The 26,502-nt window shown below is 38.2% G+C and overlaps 1 protein-coding gene across 1 annotated transcript in view; it reads left to right on the top strand.

Annotated features, from left to right (window-relative positions):
• LOC121869524 (ATP-binding cassette sub-family F member 3-like) overlaps positions 1 to 26,502 on the top strand; it is an 89,771-nt gene that overhangs the window by 10,745 nt on the left and 52,524 nt on the right. The window contains exons 6-8 of the mRNA XM_042370882.1: positions 17,092 to 17,196; positions 19,849 to 20,007; positions 22,273 to 22,473. Of these exons, the coding sequence (XP_042226816.1) occupies positions 17,092 to 17,196; positions 19,849 to 20,007; positions 22,273 to 22,473 (465 nt within the window). The remainder of the gene's footprint in view (positions 1 to 17,091; positions 17,197 to 19,848; positions 20,008 to 22,272; positions 22,474 to 26,502) is intronic.

The raw sequence follows: 26,502 nt of genomic DNA, 5'->3' as shown, positions 1-26,502 counted from the left end.
GTGAGTAATATAGACTGGAAAAATTTTGCCAAATTCAAATTCGCTAAATGCAAACTAATGGGAAAAATAACAATATAGACTGGCCACTCTACATAAACCTCTGATTTTCCCATTTTAACCTCCAAATGATACAAATTCTGCCTTTATTGACCTGATTGTGCTTTCCGAAAACTAGTTTTTAGGCCTTCCTCAAGTTACTTAATCACACTCTGCTTATCCTGCATCGAATACTTGGCAAACTTAACTCCCTTATGATAGTCCTGTTTCTCCTTTTCCTTATTTGGCCGCTTAGGTGGGTCTGTCCCACAGCCACCAGCACCAGTAGGACCCCCAGTAGAGGTAGAGGCCATTATTTTGACTTGACAGGTGGAAGCACCACCCAAAAAAGCACACAATAGCAGCCCGGGCGGTTGCTAGGATGGCGCAGGCTACAACGCGAGAGTTGCGTTCTTGTAAACCTCTTTTACGTTCACTACCGGCAATTCGATCACCAGAACGCTTCTTGGAAACATTCTTCTTACCTTGTCTTTCCATATTCATCGCTAACACAACAAAATTGGAGAAAACAGCAAAAATCATGGAGCAATCGACCGAAACCGCACGATTCAACCAATCACATGATGTAAACAGAGAGCGCTGGTATAAACCGTTATTAGTCCTCACTGCAAAACATTCTTTTTACTTATTCTTTTCATACAGTATTTATGGGTAACAGTGAAATTTGCATAAAAAAGAAAAGAAAAAACGAAATTTACAGAGTACCTCTCAAAAAACACTTCACAAACAAAAGACACAAATCAATTGAACATGTGATGTTGAACAGGAACTGTGTTACGACCCTTGGCCGCTTAGGGTGTAACAAAATTACAAATTCAACTTCTCTTTATATTGTAGGTCCAAAGAATAGATCTCACCAAAATCATCACCTCATTACTATGGGGTATACTGAAATACATGCAGTAGTTTTAATTACAGAGTATATTAACCAACAAACAATAAAAATAATATATCAGTATGTACACAAATAAACAAATACAAATTAAATCTGATCAAATAATGACTCAACCGAGTGACAAAATAATGAACATAAAAGTAAAGACTTATTTAGTCTAGAAACTACGATGAACAACGTGGTCTATCCACCACACGAAACCTCATAAATAAGTAAGTTATTTTCCGTGGAACTCTAAAATATAATTAAAAATAATCTTTCACAAATAATACTTTACTTGGTGTTATAAAAGTCGAGCAAGGTTTACACGTTATACCACTAGAAACATACTGTACGATAAGAAAGGAGATACTCTGTACTTAACACTGCCGAGCCCACACTGGCGGTAAACAAAGCGAGCGGACGCGGGCAGAAATGACGTCACAAACAAAAGTTCATGTTGCGTATCCACAACCAACGATGGAACGCTCACCCGTAACATCTCCCCCCTTAATTTAAAAGTTTAAGAAGCTCTGAATAAACTTTTACTCAACACGAGATAGAGTGTTGGCAATAATATTATCACAGCCCTTTATGTGTTTGATTTCTGAATTATAGGGTTGAAGAGCTAATGACCACCGTAACAGTCTTTGATTCTTATTTCTCATATTATGAACAAATTGAAGTGGATTATGATCTGTATAAAATATCACCTCAAACTTTTCCAGAGCTAACAAAAGGGCCAATGCTTCTTCTTGTGGCATATCCACGTTGATACTTTTTCAGTTTGGCCGAGAAATAACAGTTCGGGTGCAATATTCCATCTTTTCCTTTTTGCATTAACACAGCACCAACTCCTGTGTCACACGCATCCGATTGTATCACAAACTGTTTCTTAAAGTCTGGGAGTTGCAGTACAGGTGCCGTCGCCAACAACCCACGAACTTTTTCGAATGCTGTCTGGCATTTATCAGTCCACACAAACTTTCTTTTTGGGCTGACCAAATTTGTCATGGGAGTGACCACCCTGTCAAAATTTTGACAAAACCTCCTGTAGAATCCAACCATCCCGAGAAATCTTCTGAGTGCTTTTCGATTGTGAGGTGCGGGTAGACTGAAAATGTCAGCAACCTTGGCATCAATTGGAGCAATTTTCCCTTGTCCAATGACATGACCAAGAAAGATTAAGGTGGCATGTCCGAATTCACTCTTGGGTAGGCTTACGGTGAAGTTGAACGCTGCTAGACGATTGAAGAGTTCACTGAGTCGACCAATGTGTTGTACCCATTTGTCACCAACGACGACCAGATCATCTAGATAGACGTACACTCCAGGCAGGCCTGACGTCACTATATGCATCGCTCGCTGAAATGTTGCTGGTGCTCCTTTGAGGCCGAAGGGCATAACTTTGTATTGCCACAGCCCCTCCGAAGTGACAAAAGCTGAAATTTGCTTTGCTTCTTCCGAGAGTTTGATTTGGTAGTGGCCTTTGAGAAGATCCAGCTTAGTGACAAATGATGCTTGACCCACACTATCGATGATGTCGTTGATGCGCGGCAATGGACATGCATCAGCACGTGTCACCAGGTTGACCTTCCTGTAGTCAGTGCACATGCGGACACTTCCGTCGGGTTTAGGCACCAGCACACAGGGTGACGCCCATGCACTACTGCTCCTCTCAGTTAGGTCATGTTCCAGCAGATACTCCACCTCCTGCTTCAGCTTCTCCCTCTTATCAGGGCTCATTCGGTAGGGTGCTTGCTTGATGGGAGATGTGCCAGGCAGCAGTACTAGGTCGTGCTCCAGCAGAGAACACTGGCGTGGCACATCGCCGAAGAGTGGCTTGAACTTCTGCAGCAGTTGCACCACATCCTGAGGCTGCTGTTGTGAAAGATGGGATACTTTAGAGGTAGGGTCACACAATATACTGGAATTACAGATTTTTATGGGGATATCCACTTGGAAATCAGTGTCTGGGACCACCTCCTCTCCTCCTATTACTGAACAAACCACTTCACTCCTACCAAAATACGGTTTCAACCTATTGATATGAGTCAAACTCTCCAATTTTCTCTTATCTGGAGTCGCTATGACATAGTTGAGGTCATTTAATTTTTAACTATAGTGAATGGGCCCTCATATTTAGCTTGAAGGGGATTTCTATACAGGGGTATAAGTGCTAAAACCCTTTCTCCAGGCTTAAATTCTCTTGCTTGACAATGCTCATCATATTGCTTTTTCATATTCTCCTGTACTTCTGACAGATTTTCACGAGCAATCTCACCTACTCTCTTCAGTTTCTCTTTAAACTTCTCTACATACACTGACAAAGGGACTTTCATCTGATTACTTATCCATCTTTCCTTCAACACAGTCATAGGACCTCTTACAGCATGACCAAAAATCATTTCAAAGGGCCTTAATCCTAGGGAATCTTGGGGACACTCTCTTATGGCAAACAACATAAGTGGTACTCCTTCATCCCAATCCTTATCAGACTCCATACAGTATTTCCTATGCATGGATTTAAAAGTCTGGTGGAACCTCTCTAGGCGCACCTTGGGTTTGAGGGTGGTACGCAGAAGCTAAGCATTGTTTAATACCCAATTCATTCATCACCTGCTGGAAAAGGAAAGAAGTGAAGTTAGTACCCTGATCCGACTGTACAATTCTAGGAATGCCATATTTAGTGAAGAAGTTAGTCAGAGTCTTTACCACACTCTTTGCTTTGATGTTTTGCAATGGTATAGCCTCTGGGTACCTGGTGGTAGTACACATGATTGTTAACAAATATTGGTGGCCACGTCGAGTTTTTGGGAGAGGATATACACAATCAATAATAACCCTGTTAAATGGCTCATCTACCACAGGAATGGGTTTTAGGGGAGCAGGTTTTATGACCTGATTCGGTTTACCAGCCATCTGACATTCATGGCAAGTTCTACAGTATCTGGCAACATCACCTTTCATTCCTGGCCAGTAGAAATGCGACAAAATCTTTTTGTATATTTTCCTTATGTTTTCCTAACTCCTAAATGTCCTCCCAAAAGTCGTGTGCTAATTTCAAGATTTCTCCCCTGTGACATCTGGGAATCACAACCTGATGCACAACATTCCACTCATCAGCAGGATCAGATACAGATCTGAACTTCCTCATAAGTAACCCTGAATCCATGTACAGTGGTTCCTCGGTTAACGAGCACAATCCTTTCTAGAAGGTTGTTCGTTTACCGAAAAACTCGTTAACCGAAACCATTGTTTCAATGGGTTTTTGGGTAATTGGTTCCAGCTCACCGAAAATTGCCTAAATTCAACAAAAAAGGTAGAAAAGTACACTTACTTTGAGGTGTGTATGTAGAAGGCTCCTGGATGATGATGATGATGATGATGATGGGAATTAGAATGGGGGTGGAGGAGAAGGGAGAAGAGAAGGCCTTGGGGTGGAAGAGAAGTCACCCCATGGCGCCATTTCACCCATAAAATTTTAGTTCTCTTGGTGTAATTCAAGATTATTTTCTTTAAATCAACACTGCACTGCATTATAGAGTCAATATGGAAAATAAATTTCAAAATGACCAATAATTTGCTTGCCAACAGAAAAAAGCATTTAGTTGAAGAGAGTCTCAAGCAAGATGTTACCTCCACTGAAAAGACACAAAAACTGACGCATGTGTGGTGTGTTGAGAGGCTGGATGGCGCGCATAAAACTAGTTTCATTACCTTCAATTATGTTCAATAATTGTTAAAATTACTAAAAAATGTAATATTAAACTTTTAAAATTATTGAATAGTATAAACTTCTTGATATTTGCTAAAATGGTAAGGAATTTAAGCCCTAGAGCCGATTACTGTATTGGCGGACTAATACTATAGCTGGTGGACCGCCAAATGCAAGCGAAAACATGTTCAGGTCGGCTCGTAAGAAACTCGTTAATCGAGGGATTGCTCGTTAACCGGAGTTAAGAATCTTATGGAAGGTAACTCGTTAACCGAGGGACCACTGTAGTAACAAACAGACAAGCGAGCCGCTTCTTCCATATCCACAGCCTTTCTACATAGTTCAGCTAATTCGGAGTCACTCTGCTGATCATCTATCAGTTTTCCCTAGTGACAGATACTTTCTGAATGGTAATGTTGTCACCAGAAGAGAGATCAGCTTCAGATTTTGGGGAATGAATGTTAACTGAATCTTTAGCTTCACCCACATCTCTCCCACCTATGTCACTATCAAATGAATCATCCTGACTGTCAAACAGATTCACAATACCTAAATCATTGTCATCATTGCTCGGTGTATTACTATCAGCAATACAAAGCTTAGAGTCAACTGAAGGAACGGTATGTACCTTATTCTGAAGAGCCCGGCTCCTTGTAACTGCACATAAAGGAAATAAATCAGGGTATTCTTCTTCAATTAAACCAGTATTATTTTCCACTGTAGGAGTCGAAGATGCCACAGGATCTAGCACCACGCTGGCTCCTGCAATATCATTACCCTGCAAAAAAGTAACCCCTGTCACAGGAAGAGAATCTTGAACACCAATAGTCACCCAACCAGTCACAAGTGGAGTTCTCAAAAACACCCTACACAAAGGAACAGTGATCACTCCACTGACACCCTTAAGCACCAAATGCTCTCCAGTATAGGAATCTTCCACGCAGGGAACAGATCCTTTCAACAGAATACTGTGAGAAGCACCAGTGTCATGCAAAATCTTTGCAGGGTACTGATCACCTGATTCTTCAACTGCAACTGAACCATCAAACATGAAAGGTTCAAAAGAATCCTCATTTGGGCGATTTCTCACTAAAGTTTTGTCAAAATTTTCCAGAGGTTCGAATGAGAGCACTGGCTCTTCCATTTTTGCTTCTAATTTAGGGCAATTCGCAATCACATGACCTGGTTTCTTACAGTAAAAACAGACAAATGCTTTAGTCTTGGCATAGGTCTTGGAAAGCTCACCTGAGTTTCCATGAAAATTTACTTTACTAGAAGAAGCAGTACTACTATCCTGCCTACCACCCTTTTCCTTGGTTACAAAACCCTTTCCACCTGAATGATTTTGAGATTTAACAGGATGCATTTTGTGAGTAAGGGCATAGCTATCAGCTAAATGCAGCAGCTTTATGAACATTACTTATATCTCTCTCTCCTAAGTACAATTGTATATCTCTTGGAGTGGCTCTTTTGAACCAACTGAACAAGTTCCTCAAAAGTTTCTCCCTTGCTAAACTTTATCCACCTTCCACACATTTTACTCAATGAATAAACAAATTCTATACATGACTGTGCATCAGTCTTTCTCATACAGTGGGGTATGCTATAACGAACGGATCCTACTACGAATATTCCTATAACGAACGGTTTTACCTATAAAATTGAGAATGCTATAACGAACGCAACTCCTACAACGAACGCGGATGAATACGGGACTATTTCGCCTGGCGCATGAATATTGTTGTACCGCGACCCACAACAAGAGCGTCAGGCGCCATCTTTGTCTCATTGTGTAGCCAGTGCACCACTGTTATTGTTGAAATTTCGTCTTTTGATGTGGAAATTCGCGTTATTTGTATAACTATTTTGTTATACAAGTATACAATTGTAACAATGAGTCGTCCAAAGCGAGTGAGAATGCTAATAACCCTTGAAACTAAGAAAGAAATTATAAAGAAACGTGAGAATGGAAGAAGCATTGCGAAACTTAGTGATGAATATGGGATGGCTAAATCGACTATATGTACGATTTTGAAGAATAAAGAGGAGTTAAAAACTGTGCAAGTGGCTAAGGGAATCTTTAGACTTAGCAAAGCAAGGTGTAATGTGATTGAAGAGATGGAAAATTTACTCTTAGTGTGGATAAAGGAGAAAGAAATGGCAGGTGGTAACATTAGTGAAGCTATAATTTGTGAGAAGGCTAAACAATTGTTTGAAGACCTTAAAGCCAAGACTCCCAGTGGAAGTGATAGTGATGTGCCAGTGTTTAGGGGTACCTGCATGCTGAATAACTCTAAGGTAAGGTAAAGTACCGTATTTTTTACATTTTCCACAGAATTTTTTCAGTGTTAAGCGGTTGTATTTGGGGGCCTGGAACGGATTAATCCTATAACGAACGAATGCTATAACGAACGAGGTTCTGGAACCAATTATGTTCGTTATAGCATACCCCACTGTAGTTCTAAATTTCACTCTATATGTTTCAGGAATGAGTTCATATGCCTTAAGAATTTCTTCTTTCACTAACTGATAACTATGACAAACTTCACTTGACAAAGACAGAAATGCTGAACGAGCTGACCCAGTGAGCACATTTTGAATCATAGCAATCCATGACTTTAGGCCACTGAAAAGACTTTGCAATTTTCTCAAACTGCATGAAAAACGCTTCTGGATCCTCCTCTTCAAAAGCAGGCACAAGTCTCATATGTTTTGTCACATCAAACAATTTTGTCTCAGATTCTAAAGACAATGCCTGTAAGTCTTGTCTTCTACTGCTAACCTGTGCTAATGCTAATTCATGCTGCCTTTCATGCTCTCTTTCCCTTTTCTCTTTCCTTTAAAGCCAACTCGTGCTCCATTTCTAACTTAATGATTTCTACAGCTTCTCTGGGGTCAAATGAACGCAAAGTCAGTGCCCCCTTCGGTAGCACCTCTTCATTCACACGTTCAGTTAGTACTGCATTTTGAATTTCAGACTTCCTTTGACTACGTCTATACTCAATTTGATATGTATCAGCAAGTTTCATCCAATCATCCTTTCGTAGAACACAGTCTTTCAACATTTTCACTGATGGATTCTCAACAAACTCCTCAACATCAAAAGTAGCCATGATTAATCAATAAAGAATCTCTATACAGTATCTATATATTCCCAATAGTTAATGAGTGATAAAGGGATCTATCCTGGCAAGGTCGCCAATTTTATTACGACCCTTGGCCTCTTAGGGTGTACCAAATTACAAATTCAACTTCTCTTTATATTGTAGGTCCAAAGAATAGATCTCACCAAAACCATCACCTCATTACTATGGGGTATACTGAAATACATGCAGTAGTTTTAATTACAGAGTATATTAACCAACAAACAATAAAAATAATATATCAGTATGTACACAAATAAACAAATACAAATTAAATCTGATCAAATAATGACTCAACCGAGTGACAAAATAATGAACATAAAAGTAAAGACTTATTTAGTCTAGAAACTACGATGAACAACGTGGTCTATCCACCACACGAAACCTCATAAATAAGTAAGTTATTTTCCGTGGAACTCTAAAATATAATTAAAAATAATCTTTCACAAATAATACTTTACTTGGTGTTATAAAAGTCGAGCAAGGTTTACACGTTATACCACTAGAAACATACTGTACGATAAGAAAGGAGATACTCTGTACTTAACACTGCCGAGCCCATACTGGCGGTAAACAAAGCGAGCGGACGCGGGCAGAAATGACGTCACAAACAAAAGTTCATGTTGCGTATCCACAACCAACGATGGAACGCTCACTTGTAACAACTGTAAACATTGCATGACCCCGCTCCACGATTAAAACGTTGAGGATGGAATCGTGCTGTAGCCAACATTCGTATGCAAAAGTTCTCGTTTTACAAACAGCGTTCCCTATTCATCGATCATGTTTCAACCAATTCACCTTGACAAAACACGCGTTGTAGCAGAAATGACTGTAACTGGTATGAGGGCTGTAACGTCATTCAAGACGGTGGCCAGCATCCAGCTTGCTGGATCACGCGCTCAGTTGACTGGATCTCGCGAAACTCATGATATTTTATGTCAATTATAAGACTTGGTTACATTACGTAGAGCTCGCGAAATTAAAAAACACGAAATGAAATCCCGCGAAATATGAGATATTACTGTACTTTGGACTACAATATTACTAATTAAGTGGTGCTAAATACACTGCAGTAGTAATTATTCAATGATGATAATAACAACTGTATGTACTGTACTAATTTACTAAGTGTTCGACAAACATTATGGTAAGCCAATCATCTGTTTGCTCTTTGTAAACAAATGAGTATGAAATGGGATTATTTTTTCAGGAAAGTTGATTCTATTAGGAGAATATTTTATCAACCTGGCACCAAATGATCCTAAATTATATGCATATTGTAATGGAATTGGATAAAGTAGAGTTAAAGGAATCTTGTGGGAGAGAGGGGGAGGGAGCCACCCACCCCTCTGCCAGCTGCTCCCAGATAAACATTTGTCTTCCACATGCAATATACTCCTACACTTATTTATTCTTATTTTTATCTTTATAGTACTGTACATTATACAGTTTTCTCTTTATTCATAAGACAAATTCTGTGGTTATTTACATATAAGATTTTACAGTAAATAACAACCTCGGTGACAACATTTGTTGACAACCAGATTTATATGTCTGATTTTCAACCCACTAAGTTCTGTTTCATATTTTTTTGTTGGTAATGTAATATTCTTTTAATAACCTTGTGCAGTAATAACATAACTGATTTTCTTTAAACAGTTGAGGTAAGCAGTGTTATTTCCAACCCCCCTTCCCCTGCCCCATATATAATTTTTTTTTTTTATCTACAGTAGAGTCTGCATTTACGCAGTCAATTTAACCCTTGGAGGTCTGCGTAAAATGAGAAACGCGTAAATGAAATAACAGAACATATGGGATTAATTGAAATAGAGACTGGGCCGACCCCAAAACTCCACTTCTTCCATCACAATACGTACGTTGTAGTAAAAGTAACATCTTAATTTTATGATGGTATGCACACACAATTAATATTTAAGAGAAATACAGTTGCCCGGTTAATGTCCATTCAAATAATGGACTCAACCCCCCCTTCCCATGCTCGCTGGCTCCTCCCTCTCTGAGAAATGTTTGGGTGAAAACAGTAGGCTTACATTTTTAGTAATAAATAATACCTCAGACTAAAGTTTGGATAATATAATAATAATTGACATTGCTGGATTACTTGCAAGACAAGGAATATTTTGAATATAAACGTCATATATTTTGCACAAAAGATAAAATTTTTGCTCTTTCTAATAAAATTCTTACATTAGATCTAAAATTTGTATATCTATTGCAAATTTTATGATGTTTATATTTAAAATAATCACAATCTTATAAGAATTCCAGCAATGTAAATTATGTTCTGGCCGGGTAATTTGTATGAATTTTATGAGCTAAAACAAATATCTTCAGTAAATAAACAAATTATGCTTCACCCAGACACTATCTGTCAATCAAAGTACCCCACCTCCCGCTCCCCCCCTCTTCCCACGCTCGCTGGATCCCTTCTTCCCTCCGTCCCTACCCCCCCACCTTCCCTTCCTACCAGAGAAATGTTTGGGGATAAACAGTATGCTTACATGTTAAGTAATAAATAATACCTCAGACTAAAGTTAGGATAATATAATTGACATTGCTGGATTCCTTGAAGACCAGGAATATTTTGAATATAAACATCATATATTTTGCACAAAAGATAAATTTTTTGCTCCTTCTAATAAAATTCTTACATTAGATCTAAAATTTGTATGTCTAATGCAAATTTTATGATGTTTAGATTTAAAATAATCACCATCTTATAAGAATTCCAGCAATGTAAATTATATATTTTATGAGCTAAAAACAAATATCTTCAGTAAATACAGTAAACAAATTATACTTCACCCGCGTAAATGATGAAATTTACTGCGCAATTAAAGCATTTCATTCTGGCAAGGTGTCTTTTAAATGACCAAACTCGTAAACAAACACCGCGTAAATCCGGACTATACTGTAATTGGTTCCAGCTCATCGAAAATTACATACAAAGTAAAAATAAATGTAGTAAAGTACACTTCTTTGAGTTGTGTATGTAGAAGGCTCCTGGTTGATGATGATGATGATGATGGGAATTAGAAGTGGGGGTGGAGGAGAAGAGAAGGCATTGGGGTGGAAGAGAAATCAACCTATGCTTCATGCTGTCATTTCACCCATAAAATTTTAAGTTCACTAGTTGTAATTCAAGATTATTTTCTTTAAATAAACACTGCACTGCACTATATATTGTGAATATGTTAAATAAATTTCAGAATGACCAATAATTGTACTGTAAAAACGTAAAAATAGTTTATGTTTAAGAGAGCCACAAGCAAGATGTTACTTCCACTGACCAGAGATACAAACAGACGCCTTGCTGGGTGAGTCAAGTGGCTGATTGGCGCACCAAAAACTAGTTTCCTGTACTGCAATTATGTTAAATAAGTGTTAAACTTACTAAAAAAATTTATATAAAACTTGGAAAATTATTTAATAGTACAACCTTCTTGATATTTACTCAAATGAGAATGAATTTAAACCCTAGAACCGATTACTGTATTGGCTGACTAATATTCCAGCTGGTGAGCAAGCGAAAACATGTTGACATGATTTCGTAAAAATTTCGTTAACCGAATTTTTGTTCGTTAACCGAATTGAAGATTCTTATGGGAGGTAATTCGTTAACCGAGGCGTTCATTAACCGAGGGATCATTGTACTTTTGATTTATAATTTTGAACATATGATTATAATTTTTTTTTTTTTTTTTTTTTGCACATTCTTAGTGAATAATTTTGTGCGCATGTAACAGAGTAAAAGAATTTAAATAAAAATACGTTTATATACTCAAATCTACTCGAAATTATGAGTTGAAAAATAACAACAACGCAATTTAAAGGTTGGTCCAGTAGGCCTGACATCGGAATATAAAAGCTGCGGCCAGCCTGGCTGGTTTGAAATATTACTTTAGGGTATTATAATTTTTCATTTGCGAATAAGCGGGGTATGCTTTGCAAATATCGAATAGGAGTGTTAAAATATCAATTGCGGATAACTGGGGTTGTGATTATCGGGTTTGCTAATAGTGAGGTACAGTGATACCTCCATTTAACGGAACAATTGGTGCAGAGCTCTTCTGGGAATGAGGGATTCCGGGTAACCAGACGACTCTCCAAGCTGGAAAAAAAGTCCCTCATCCCTGGAATTTTCCGGGTAACGGAAAAATATTCTCGGAAGTTCCAGAAATTGCTCATTGCATTATCTCTCGAAGCAAGAAAAATATCCCTCATCCTCATAATTTTCCAGGTACTGGAAATTTTTTTGGGGAATTTCAGGGAAAATGCCCCTAATTTTCATTTCTCAAACCCGGAATAAAAATCCCCCATCCCCGAAATTTTCCGGGTACCTGGAAAATTTTCTCCGAATTTTCCAGAAAATGTGCCCCTCGGAAAATCGTTTCCAAAGCTGTTATTTTCCGGAAAATTCCAGCTTTGGGAATGATTTTACGAGAGAATTTCAATTCCAGATATCGGAGAGTTCTGGGTTTGAGGGATTCCGTCTAACAGAGTTATTGCTGTATTCCTGTACATTAGATATGAGAAAAAGTTAGGATTTTTAGACCAAAAGTCTGGGGTCGACGTGCACCTGAGATTGATTAATTATAAGTACTTATGGTACCACGTAATCTTGGATTACCTCAAGGAGAATTGACCCTTACCAGCTAAGAGGGCACTTGAAAATCCCTCATGTACGAGTAATATTCAGTTCCCACTCCCTCAAAGTTGGTTGGTGCTAGGAAGGTCATTCAACCATAAAAATTGCTTCAAATATGCCTTATGGCTGCCCTGACATCATGCTACTCTATCAGATAATTATGGCTAACCTATGCACTTGTGGAAAATGGCTCTAAAATGGCAATGAGGGTGAAGATAATGCACATTTTGTGCATGATTGTATTGTTGGTGAAAGTTTCAGATTCACAGATTATTACTGGTATACAATTTATTCTTGAACAAAATATCAAATGTCTTTATCAACTGTTTTCTTAAAAAAACAAAATCTGCTATGAAATTTTGGTTACCTAAGAAAACAAAATTCCTGGCAGTGTTCTGTCATGCTAGTGAACTTTCTCAAGCTTTGATTTACATTTTAATCCTGGAATACTAAGATGGCAGAAATAGCTTTAGTGTGGAGTGCGCTGATTGGACATGTCTATCTCATAGAGACCACCTATCTCTCAGAGGGCAACTGTTGTCTGTAGTACATCTCATTTGAGGCTGTTGGTGTAATGGGTGGGAGAGGGGGGGGGGTGATTGGTTTACCCAAAATGATAGATAAATCACCATAGCTTTCACAGCAAGGGGATTGAAAGTAAATCCTAATTCGCAGAAGGCAGCCAGTATCAGTACCTGGTTATTGGGCTCCACGAGGAAACAGAGTTTCTTGACCATTCCTTCATTTTTATTAGCCACTTTAGTGAGTTTGTTAAACGAGGATTTGTATCAGACTGCAGTTGTACCCTGCTTAACTCGGTTTCACTTAACGCGATTTCTCATATACGCGGTGCCTCGCCAGAACCGAACTTTCACTTAACGCGGTTCATCTACTCATATATGCGGGAAGCGGCGCGGGCACGATGCGCACAAGGTCGCCCAGTCATCAAAACATTACCGAGTTCTTCACCCACCACAGCCGGCCCAAGTCAGTGATAGTGATAATTATAGTGAGGATATGGACTTATATGGACTTTGAGGGGTTTGACAAAGAGGCCCTGCAAGCCTCTGTGGTGGATAGTGATACAATTGATACAAGTGATACAGGTGAGGGCCAATAATCTGCCCTCTGCCTCGGAACCAACCCCCATCCCCGTGTGCCCAGCCATCTTTTCTACTAATGTAAGTGTTAAAAAACCTAATATTATTGATATTTCTCTTAATTATTAATTGTGTGTGCATACCATCATAAAGTTAAGATAATATTTTTACTACAACATAGTTGTGTGTCGTCAAAAAGTGGAGTTTGGGGGTCGGGCCAGTCTCTATTGGAATTAATCCCATATGTTCTGTTGTTCACTTAACGCGGTTTTCACTTAACGCGATACTCTGTGGGTTCAATTGACTGCGTTAAGTGGGGTACTACTGTATATTGTATTATACAGTTGAACCTCGATTTACGCGGTTCTCGTTTACGCGTTTGGTCATTTACGCGGTACCTTGCCAGAACTGGGATGCCCGATTTACGCGGTGAATTTACTCATTTACGCAGGTGAAGTATAATTTGTTTATTTACTGAAGATATTTGTTTTAGCTCATAAAATTCATACAAATTACCCGGCCAGAATATAATTTACATTGCTGGAATTCTTATAAGATTGTGATTATTTTAAATATAAACATCATGGAATTTGCATTAGAAATACAAATTTTAGATCTAATGTAAAAATTTTGATTACAAAGAGCCAAAATTTTATCTTTTGTGCAAAATATATGGCGTTTATATTCAAACTATTCCTGGTCTTGCAAGGAATCTAGCAATGTCAATTATATTATCCTAACTTTAGTCTGAGGTATTATTTATTACTATACCTTAAAATCTAGTGTTTTCACCCAAACATTTTTCAGAGAGGGAGGAGCCAGCGAGCGTGGGAAGAGCGGGGAGTTGAGTCCATAATTTGAATGGACATTAACCTGGGGACTGTATTTCTCTTAAATATTAATTGTGTGTGCATACCATCATAAAATTAAGATGTTATTTTTACTACAATGTAGGTATTGTGTCGGTATTGTGTAGGAAAAAGTGGAGTTTGGGAGTCGGCCCAGTCTCTATTGCAATTAATCCCATATGTTCTGTTATTCCATTTACGCGTTTCTTGTTTTACGGTTTACTCTGTGGGTTCAATTGACTTCATAAATCGGGGGACCACTGTATAAAGGAAATGATTTATTACTTGGGTTTAGGTGGTCTTTACTTTGGGCAGGAGAATGTTTGAAAACTAATGAAAAGATACTTTGTATTGACTTGCTCTTAATGAACATAGATAAGATAAAGGGATTATTGTATTTTGTGGCTTACAAATCAACCTGGCTTATCAGACAACCTCAATTATTTCAACTGAAATTGTTGATCCAGGTCTATACCTGGCAGTTAAGCCAATCCCTTAAATTGCGAATTGAAGGCAACGTCCTCGGTGCACCTAAACTTACCAGCATTTACTTTTTAACAGTTCTCCCATATTTTGGTTTTTGGCAGGAGGGCAACTGTTATTGAGCATTCTATAAATATACCGTAACTGCATTGTTAAACAATTTAACAACAAATATTGCAAGTAATTGCCCTACTAACGTTTGTTTGTATGAAAGTGTAGTTAACACCGAAAGATATTTTTAGGTTTTGAAAGGTGTCGGTGAGTATAGAGACTCTCATAATATGACTAGTGTAAACACTGACCTTAGCCTGAGTTCAGTGACAGTTACCCTTTTGGAAAAATGCAACAGTTAGGTAAGTTTGTGAGTGGTGGAAAATAAGTTGCAGCCCAGTACAGGTACTCCTCTACTTAAGAACGTTCAACTTACAAACTTTCAGAGATACGTACATCATCACTGAGGGGGGTTACCTGCCAGAACAGGTGTTTAATGTGGATGAGACTGGATGATTTTGAAGGAAATTCTAGAAAGAACAAGCATTACCTAAGAGGAGAAGAGTGAGCCAGGTTTTAAGGCTGTATTAAAGGGTATAGCTGTACTAAATATCCCTACCGGGTAATCTTTTAATTTTTTACATTATGTTTGATATCTACAATAGTAAAGTTGGACGTACAAACAATTGGATTTACAAACAAACCTCAGGAATGTAACTTGTTGGTAAGTAGAGGAGCACCTGTACTGATACTGAATGACTCAGATTTACTGGTACGGTAAAGTTAAAATCTGATACTAGTGGTGGAGCCATACTTAGAGGTTGACATTTTTTACCTGTTGTATAAGACCCCTAGTTTTGAAAACAAGAACTTGAGCTTGAAAAGTCGACTTATAGGCTGCAATACGCGGTGATTTTTTTACAGATTTTTTTCTTATTTAGATAAAAAGCTGATTTGTGAAGTTTATGTTATAGTACATGTACAGTACAGTATTACCCCGCTTAACGCGCTTTCACTTAACGCGTTTTCGCATATACGCGGTGCCTTGCCAAAGCTGAACTTTCACTTAACGCGGATTTTTCCACAGCAACGCGGTGAGTGTCCGGCTCGAGAGCTATTTTTAGATTCGCACCACCCCCCACCCGCCACCCTGCCTGACTGCCTGTTTTAGCTCATAAAATTCATACAAATTACCCAGCCAGAATATAGTTTACATTGCTGGAATTCTTATAATTTGGTGATCATTTTGAATATAAACAACATATTTTTTGCATTAAACATACAATTTTTAGATAAAATGTTTAATCTGAGTAAGTATGTTATCTTTTGTCCAAAATATATGACATTTATATTCAAAATATTCCTGGTCTTACAAGGAATCCAGCAATGTCAATTATATTATCCTAACTTTAGTTTGAGGTATTATTTATTAAAATTTAGTGGTTATCCCACACATCTCCTTGGGACGGTTGGTGGGGGGTGGGGGGGAGGGAGGGACCAACCGACCGACCATCTGTTACCCGGTGAAGAATTATTTTTTTTTAACTGAAGATATTTGTTTTAGCTCATAAAATTCATACAAATTACCCGGTCAGAATATAATTTACATTGCTGGAATTCTTATAATTTGGTGATCATTTTGAATATAAACAACATATTTTTTGCATTAAACATACAATTTTTAGATAAAATGTTTAATCTGAGTAAGTATGTTATCTTTTGTGAAAAATATATGACATTTATATTCAAAATATTCCTGGTCTTACAAGGAATCCAGCAATGTCAATTATATTTTCCTAACTTTAGTTTGAGGTTATCCCACACATCTCCTTGGGACGGTTGGTGGGGGGTGGGGGGGGGAGGGAGGGACCGACCGACCATCTGTTAGCTGGCTGTGTACTGTAGTGTGAGAGGGGGAGGGAGTTGAGTCCATTATTTGAATGGACATTAACTTGGCGACTGTATTTCTCTTAAGTATTAATTGTGTGCATGTACCATCATAAAATTAAGATGTTATTTTTACTACAACATAGTTATTTGTCGTCAAAAAGTGGAGTTTGGGGGTCGGGCTGGGTTCTATTGGAATTAATCCCATATGTTCTGTTATTCACTTAACGCGGTTTTCACTTAACGCGGGACCCTCTGGGTTCAATTGACCGCGTTAAGTGGGGTACCACTGTATTTACATTTTGCTTTTTCATCCAGGGTTCTGATTCAGAATGCAACAGTTTCTCTAGCCTTTGGAAGAAGATACGCACTGGTTGGAAGAAATGGACTTGGAAAAACTACTTTGTTGAGAATGATAGCCAGGTGGGTCATTTTTATACTGTACAGTACTATATGCAGATAATTTGTTCTTTATATGAGATTGGTGCAGAAAAAGTTGGCAGTTATGAGATGTGCCCAGATCATGAAGTTAAGAGTAGTTAATGGATATATAATGTTTTAATTGAGAGAGGCTCAAATGCTTGAAACGTCATAAAAATGTCGACCAAAATACAGTAAACCCTCGATAAATCAGCACATTTGGGGCTCTGGCCTTGTCAAGTTATCCCAAATTCTGACTTATTGAGGCACTTCCCACCCTCCTACCAAAAAAAAAAAAAAAAAAAATCTACCCATATATGTGTACGTGTAATTACTAAATGATAAAAAGTAACACTTAGCAACACTGCAGGTGAAGAATGAATCATCATAGTAGATGACACAGATGCATGGTAGGTGATACAGAGGCATGGCGGGTGACAGAGATGGCCAGATATGCCAAGATTTTCCCAGATAATTTTATATATCGGCATTTCCTGAGTTATACTAAAAAACATTCCGTAACCATATCCATGCCGAGTTATATGAAATTCTGAGTTATCAAATGCTGAGCTATTGAGGGTTTACTGTGAATATTGTGGATGATTAGAAAGCAGTGATGCAAGATGTGTAGTTATGAAGTGACTACTTAGTGATGGGTAGTAGATTATATGGCTATTCAGCAAATTAGGGTGACAATAAATAGAATGTGATGTGTACAGTACAGACACATAATGGCTAGCAAGATATTTAGTCATACAAGGAAGATCACTGTGTAGTGCATTTTTTAGGGTTAGTGATGCACTATCATGAAGAAGCAGAATGTGGTGTCATCATTGTGCAGTCAGTTTTAAATTGGTTGACACCATAGTGGAGAATTTTGACTGGAAACTTCTAGATTATCTTTGATACACTCCTAAAGGCCGCCTCACACCAGAAACTACGCGAGCCACGCTACGTATGTGTGCTAGCTATGCACACTATGTCGTCCTCACACCAGAAGACACGTCTCAAGCTATGCTCTCACTTATGTTCTACCAGTCAAGACGACCAGTTGTTCTCTGTGGTGTGATCATGATTCAGGTATTTCTAGTGCCGATACTTGGACTATCCAAGAAAAGAGGAAATGGATACACTAAACAAACATGAAAAGAAAAAATGGCGAGTACCATTATCTAGTACCGGAGCTTTCCCTTGAGGAGGACAAAATTCAAACAATATTTTCGATTATCACATGCTCAGTTTAAGGTTGTTTTCTTATTGATTGAAAAAAATATCACGAAACTGGGGACACACTACAGGAAATCCATATCACCTCAGGAAAGGCTGATCATTTGATACGGTAAATAATACAGTACAGTAATTGAAAATGCACTGGTAGTAAGACATTATCAATTCTTGAAGGTATTTCTTCATTATGAAAATAATTAGGTATTTCTAAACTCAGCATAAAAGTATATGAAACTTTTGTATACCCTGGATTGTACCTTTTCTTTTCATTTTGGAAATACTTCACAACATTAAAAAAAAAAGCAGCATATAATTATGTTAAATCTTTGTGTTGATTAAAGTGGTAAAAATTATATTCATGAATCAATCACTAAATCACATATCTAAACATACACTGATTTGAAACATTTATTCATTATGGATATCATTCATCACATTTTGAGGATCTATGGATCCCTGCCCAGTGCTAAATGATGAATCTGAATTGTTATGAAAAGCTGCACCAGAACAGTAAGGTGCTGAGGAAGTAAAAGCATGTCTTGATATTTCATACTCCTGTTGCTCCTCCGTTCTTGCAGTGCAGTCAAAAACTTCTCTCTTGATTTGGGGTTGAAGCCTATGAGGTAGCTACCTAGTAGTGACATGTGTTCATAAAGAGAAATAAAATACTTACTATCAGGTTTTGGGTGATCTGTTCCCAGCAGTGTTCTTTTCTTTGAAGATCTCTATGATCATTCAACCACATATCATATATGCATGGATATTTCTTCAATAAATTCCTTCACCTTCAAATGTTTTCTCCACTGGGTCACAATCAAAGGCGAGACAGTGTGGGATGGCTTTGAAACATGACCCTCCTCCACTTGCCACATCAGTGAAGGACTGAGAGGAAACGTTCTACTGAGCCTGTGCAACCAAAGCAATGATGAGAAAAATCGCTCCCCAGGCAATCTCAAACTATTTGGCCTGGTCATTTAGCGTGTGGCATACGTAGCTTAGCTTCCGGTCTTATTTACCTAATTGAATAACAAGTGCAGCAATTCAAAGTCATGTAGCACATATACGTAGCATGGCTTGCCTAATGCAGCTTTAATACAGAGTCTGTGATTAAAGTTGAAGAATACTTGTAAAAATGAAGCCCAGAATTGTACCATGTAATGTTAATCCTAGGATGGAAAAAATGTGTCAACTTTGGTGGTAACTACATTGGGAAATAGTGTAGATTAGAACTACTAAAATGTGTATCAGAAAACTTACAGAATGAATTGCTTTGAATACTACAGGCCTTGAAGTGTCTTATTTGCTTATATGTACAGTAAAGTGATAGCTTATTGCATGCTTAATACAATATGTAGGAAGTACAGTATTGTGTGTGACTATTATTATTAATTATTCCTCTTTATATATATGACTGCCTCTTAATTTCAGCCGAATACTTCGTATTCCAAACCACATCTCTATTTTGTACGTCGAACAAGAAGTGATTGGAGATGACACAATAGCCTTAGAGAGTGTCCTTGAGTGCGACACACAACGTAAAACTCTCCTTGACAGAGAAAAGGAGATTCAAGCTAGAATATCACAAGGGTAAATTTCTTTCTTATTCTTTACTTTGATTTGAATTTTAGATTAACATAAATTTTTGTTCTATTCTATGATTCTTGCTGTAGTTAGTCTGTGACATTTTATAAGATTAAAAACTTTAAGCCTAAAACTACCTTCACCCTGGCTGGGGTGAGGTGAGGTGTGTACACAGCCGGGCAGAGGTTAACAAGTGTGTGTTTTATCAGTCATACAGAGGGAGTTAAAGTTTTTCGCTCATAAAACGTCATGAATTGACTTGGCAGAATTTAACTTACATTGCTGGAATTCTTGTAAGATAGTGATTAGTTTGAGTGCAAACATCCCATAGTTTGCACGTGACATAAAAATTTTAGGAATTAATTTAGTACATTTAAGTACAGTGAACCCTCACTTTACGCGGTTAATTCAACCCAGAGGGTACCGCGGAAAGTGAGAAACTCGTAAAGTGAACAACATAACGTATGGGATTAATTGAAATAGAGACCTGGCCAACCCCCAAACTCCACTTTTTCAGACACAATACCTACGTTGTAGTAAAAATTAATTCTTAATTTTATGATGGTATGCACACGCAATTAATAATTAAGAAAAATATCAATAATATTAGGTTTTTTAACACTTACATTAGTAGAAAAGTTAGCTGGGCACACGGGGAGGGGGGGTTGGTTCCGAGGCAGAGGGCAGATTATTGGCCCTCACCTGTATCACTTGTATCAATTGTATCACTATCCACCACAGAGGCTTGCAGGGCCTCTTTGTCAAACCCCTCAAAGTCCATATAAGTTCATATCCTCACTATAATTATCATTATCACTGACTTGGGCCGGCTGTGGTGGGTGGCGGGTGAAGAACTCGGTTATGTTTTGATGACTGGGCGACCTTGTGCGCACCCTGCTCGCGCCGATTACACAACATGGCGGGAGGTTTGGATCCAAAAATGGCGCGGCTCGCCAGCCGCTCTCCGCGTAAAGGGGTACACGCACCTTGGAATGTGAGCATTCCGGTTTCAGCAGGGTACCGCGTAAACGTGGAAACGCGGAATGTGGGACCGCATAAAGCGAGGGTTGACTGTACAGGTTTGCCCTTAGGACAATTAGTTCTTTTACCTTTTTCACATTATGTATTTAGGATGGTGTGTGCATGTAACTGAGTAAAAATTAATGAAGAAAGTTACATATATCTACCCAAAAATACAAGTTGAAAAACAGCCATAACACCTCACAGCTTGGCCCAGTAGCCTGCCTGGTGGTTTCTGTGACGAGTCTAACTTGGCTACAGTTCTGCTTAGTTTACCCAGCTGAGTAGGCGGAACAAGCAGTGACATGGTCTTTGACTTCTCTTGTGATGTAGATATGTAGAGACGTGTTTGTGAGCCACTCAGCCAGGCTGCGCACCCTTCCCCTACCTCCCTACTGTCCTCTCCCTAGCCAGATGTGCAGAGATGTATTTGTGAACCACTCAGCCAGGTCGCGCACACCTCCCCTACATCCACCCTCTCCCTTCTCGCAGTGTTTGAATCTGCTATCCCAGTTTGTCCGTTCATACTGAATCGCATTTATTTACTGTCATCGCTATACTTGGTGCTTGGGAACACATTCCTATTGAACCCAAGTATTATTCCCTCCGTTATATGAGTTTTATGCGATACGAGCCGACGCCAAGGAACGTAACTACTCGTATCAATGAGATTTTACTGTTTGTGTGTATACAGCAGCTCCCTGACTTACGATGGGGTTAGGGACCCAAATCCACGTCGTAAGTCAGGAATGCAAAAAAATGATACAAAGAAAATCTAAAATGAAATACAGTACAGTAAAAGTAATCAATAATGAAGAATGGATACAGTGTGACAGTGCACTTACCTTTAATGTAGTCAGCTGATTGCACACAGGGCCCCCATAATTTTCTATTTACAGGTATACATGGAGACTATATTAATTGAATGAAGCATAGGAGGAGACAGGGCTAGGTGGGTCATCAATGTCGCTTTCTTCAGACAAACTAAAATCGTTCCGGATCACTGGAGTTTCCAGACTAGAGAGGTACAACCTGTAATGGCAGCAAAAATGAATTTACGGAGTTTATGAATATGCTCTTGATTCTTCCCATTCTTACATTTTACCAAGAAATGGTTTAAAATTTTTTTTAATGAAACCCAGGATGTAATCTTAATGTTGTAGAGCCTCTTCATAAGTCTGATTTTAAGAATTTAAAGCTTACCGGTAATGTGTGTTGTAATTTTATTTATTTTTATTTTTGTTTCAACAGGGATTCTGATGATAGTCTCGCAAGTCAGCTGTCTGAGGTATATGCTGAATTACAGGCCATTGAAGCAGACAAGGCTCCAGCAAAAGCCAGTGTTATCTTGAATGGTTTGGGATTTAATCCAGAAATGCAGATAAGAAAAACAAGTGAATTTTCTGGAGGATGGAGGATGAGAATAGCTTTAGCCAGAGCACTTTTCTCTCAGTAAGTAACATATCACATTTTAACAGAGATATAAGCATTTTTATTGCTTTCCTGCTAGGGCGTTAAGATATTTACCTTTTCATCAAAATATAAAGGTCTAGAAAGAATTTGTTTATCATGAGTTGAGCCATTATAGTTTTCCTCTATCCCTAATACCATTAAATGCAAATTTAAGTTTTTAAAGTTTACATGGTGCATATAGATCAGTGCAAACTTATATAATTTTCTCACACTGCTCCTAGTGGCAGTATGTTATGAACATGTGTCCTTGGTAATGTACTACAAATTGTCAGACTTTAGAGGGATGAACTCTAATGTGAAACTTGAGTAGCAGACCCAGCTAAAATGTGAGGGTTTCTTTTTTTACAACTTGAGTAGCAGACCCAGCTAAAAGGTGAGGGTTTCTTTTTCTACATTCATAGAATGCTATTCACCATAGGAATTTCTCTCATGTATAGTCGCGAATAAAAGTTCTGTCACTTCTTTTGCTGCTCCACAAACCCCGAGATTCACATTCATTAATCTGAAGCAGGTGTTGACAGAATAATGCATCAGCATCTACTGCTTCTGATCACGAGTCAGAATTTTGGGGTTTGTAGAGCAGCAGAAAAGGTGACAGAACTTTTGTATGTGATTGCATATCATTTTTATTGCTTCCAACTCTTTCATTCATGGTCCATCTATACTTCACCTTTAACTTTCTCCAACACACTTCCAATTTCATTCACAAACATATTTCATTTTATGAATCGTTCTCCAAAGCAGTGTCATTTGCATTCAACAGCTGACTTTAATGTGTGTTGTTCTATGATTGATAGTTCAAGGAGTGTGAGCGCTGTCTGTGGCCATTGTGTTTACATTGGGCAGCAGTAACTGTCATCTGTATAGTAGAATCTGGCTGCAGCACTTATCTAATCTCAGCTGAGACTTGTGTCCAAGTTCACAAAGAAAGAGTTGAAAATATTATACAAGGCTTTATTACCAGAAATTTACATGTCAGTGGAGTGATAGGCAATATGAGCTGAATATGGTAGCTGTTCATATTTAACCATCTTTTGACATTCGTGGTTGGAATGTAATAGAGCTGTGGAAGGAGTAAAGGGAATGATGAGCCTGCTACATATTAGTGGTAGAACTAGGTTAGAATATGGACTTGTTTGAATCTACATCTTGTAGAAGCAGCGATGTTTTGTTTAATTCCTTGACTGAGATGGAACTTCCCCAGCCGAATCAAATCGTCTGGTGATAGGAATATTTGTAGTAGAATCCGTTCGTTATAGCATACCCCACTGTACTAGAGGGTTTTAAGAAATGCTTTAAAATTGAAAAGAACAACACTTGCTAAATGAGTACTATACAGTGGTCTAATCAGATTTGCTCTAGGCTTAATGAGAACTAAGACACTGTGTATGTAAGCAGGCTGGGGGTGGGGTGTTGATTGGGTGCTGCTGCATTCGTCAAGTTTATTAATCGATTTAGTCTTATATTATTGTATAATCAGCCTCTTATGGTGTAAGTTTCATCATGATTAATATAACATCTTCAGTATTAAAGAATAAATACGATGTAATTTGAAATTTGACTTGAAAATAATAGGATAAACTGTATCAGAGGCTATTCACTCAGGGTGCGTTCATGTGAGAGCTTTCAGCAAATCAGTTTACAACATGGTCACTATAACACGCTGTATAGAATTTGGTAAAAAGATACCTTCCTAAGAATGTTATTTATTACCTTTGAGTGATACATGAAGGCTCAATTTGGCTACTTGTACACTTAGACAACTGATTAATGAATAAACCAGGGTACAGCTCCTCCCCGACTTACGACCTACTCGACTTACGATCACCCGGACATACGACCGCCTCAGTCGTACCAAAATTTTGTCAAATTACGTATTTTTCGAGTCCCAATGTCAGTGGTTGCGCTGTGTACTGACAAACTTTTTGTTTGTAATTCACTTTAAAATGGCTGGCAAGCTTAAAAGGGAGAGTTTTGTGGTGCTGAGAAGAAAAAGAGACACCCATTTTTTATTTTCTATGTATTATTTAAGCATTTTCGACTTATGACCTGGATTTGGGTCCCTAACCCCGTCGTAAGTCAGGTAGGAGCTGTATATGCAAATGTCTAATACTGTACACTACAATATTACTTATTAAGTGATGATAAATACACTGCAATATTTAATAAGTAATTATAAATACACTACAGTATAGTCTGCATTTACGCGGGTTTTGTTTACGCGGTGCCTTGCCAGAACGTAAATGCTTCAATTATGCGGTAAATTTGGTCATTTACACGGAGCGCGGCTGGAGGTCCAGACGCTCCACGCCATTTTTCATATGACGTATAGAACTGTGATTGGTCTAATGTTATATGACGTGGCCTGGCACGGGAGGGAGCGTCTGATCCAGCCACGTCAGTCTCATGGTTCTCCCTAAAACCAAAGACAAAAACAAATATATCGCTTTGTAATATTCAATGACAATAGGTACTAGATCTCTTAGCAGTATAAATGTCAAGGCAAAGTAGAAAGAAGGAATGGAGAAGGGGAATTTTGGGGCTAGAATTGATGTAAATATGATCCTTGATTAATGACTGGAATATCATAACAATCTACCAAAATTGAAAGCACCTACATTTTGAACTGGCCTCCTCCCTTAAATTTGAACAGCAAGATACCAACACAGCAAGATTCATGATGCTACAGAGAGATTTATGCTGAAAACAATAAAGCTTCAGTTCAACCATCCCAATAAAATCTGTCACTCCTGCAAATGCCTATCTCTACATGCATGCCAGTCCTAGGTTTTAATGTAAGGCTTAAACTTTAATTTTTAGTTTCTTTTACTGTGTTTTGTCATTCAATTTCTCTTAAATTAAGTGATTCAAGATAAGTAAAAAGACTTAGGCTATGATATAGTGCACATGGGTATGTGTTCCGATTTACGTACATTTCCGACTTAAAGAACGTCCTCAGGACCGGAGCTCGTTCATAACCCGAGGACACCCTGTACTGTACAGAGTACAGTTTTCTCTTTATTCATAAGGCCAATTCTGTGGTTGCTTACATATAACACTTTACAGTAAATAACAATCATTTCAGTGGAAACAGTTGTAGACAACCAGACATGTCTGTTTTTCAACCCACAGAGTTCAGTTTCATATTTTGTTTTTTGATGCAATAGTGTTTTAATAACCTTGTTATGTACTTAAAGACCTAGGTTGTTTGAGTGCAATACTGTAGTAACATTATAGCAACAACTGAATTCCTTTAAACAGTCCAGATAAGCAGTGTTATATCCACCCCCCTCCCTCTCCCACACATTGATTCGTTTGTTTTGGACTTCACATTTTTCGGACTGGGCTCTTCCCCAATTTGTTCAATTTATTGAGTTTATACTGCATCTAAATCTTCCATGTATCCCAACTTTGTCCCCTTTAGTCCTGTTTGGTAAAAATTCCAATTTAGTCCAATAATCTGAACGCAACTGAAGCCATTCATTCGCGTGTCTACCTCTAGTAACGCTAGTTACCTCGCATATCATAGAATACAAATGCACATATTTTATGTACACAATATAGCTCCTTCCACACTCAAACCATCATCTTAGTGATGCCACAGTTCAACCAGGCAATCGACTAGTTAACTCTAAGGTGCATGTGTGCTTGCGTGAAATGGGTGTGTAATAATAATAATAATATAATAATAATAATTAACGGTTTATTGAAAAAGATCTGCAGCCCAAAGGCTGAAAATATACATTGGACATAAATGACTTATTACATACATTGGTGGTTTAACGAAAGCCTTCATTAGTGAAAGGTAAAGGAACATACAGTGAACATACAGATAAATGTTTACAGTGGAGGTCACGTAAATCTTGTGCGCTGAGGTGTTGAACAGCAAACACGTAGTGTAGTAACTCCATCACTGATGGTGTTTTGAGGGGCCTGAAGTGTGTGTGCACACGTGTGCGTGCATTTGTGCGTGCGCCCTACCTAACTTCACCCACCCCAACACAGACA

The sequence above is a fragment of the Homarus americanus genome, unplaced genomic scaffold (assembly GCF_018991925.1).
Source record: "Homarus americanus isolate GMGI-L3 unplaced genomic scaffold, GMGI_Hamer_2.0 scaffold23578, whole genome shotgun sequence".
NCBI lineage: Eukaryota > Metazoa > Arthropoda > Malacostraca > Decapoda > Nephropidae > Homarus > Homarus americanus.
This window is presented reverse-complemented; position numbering and strand designations above follow the sequence as displayed.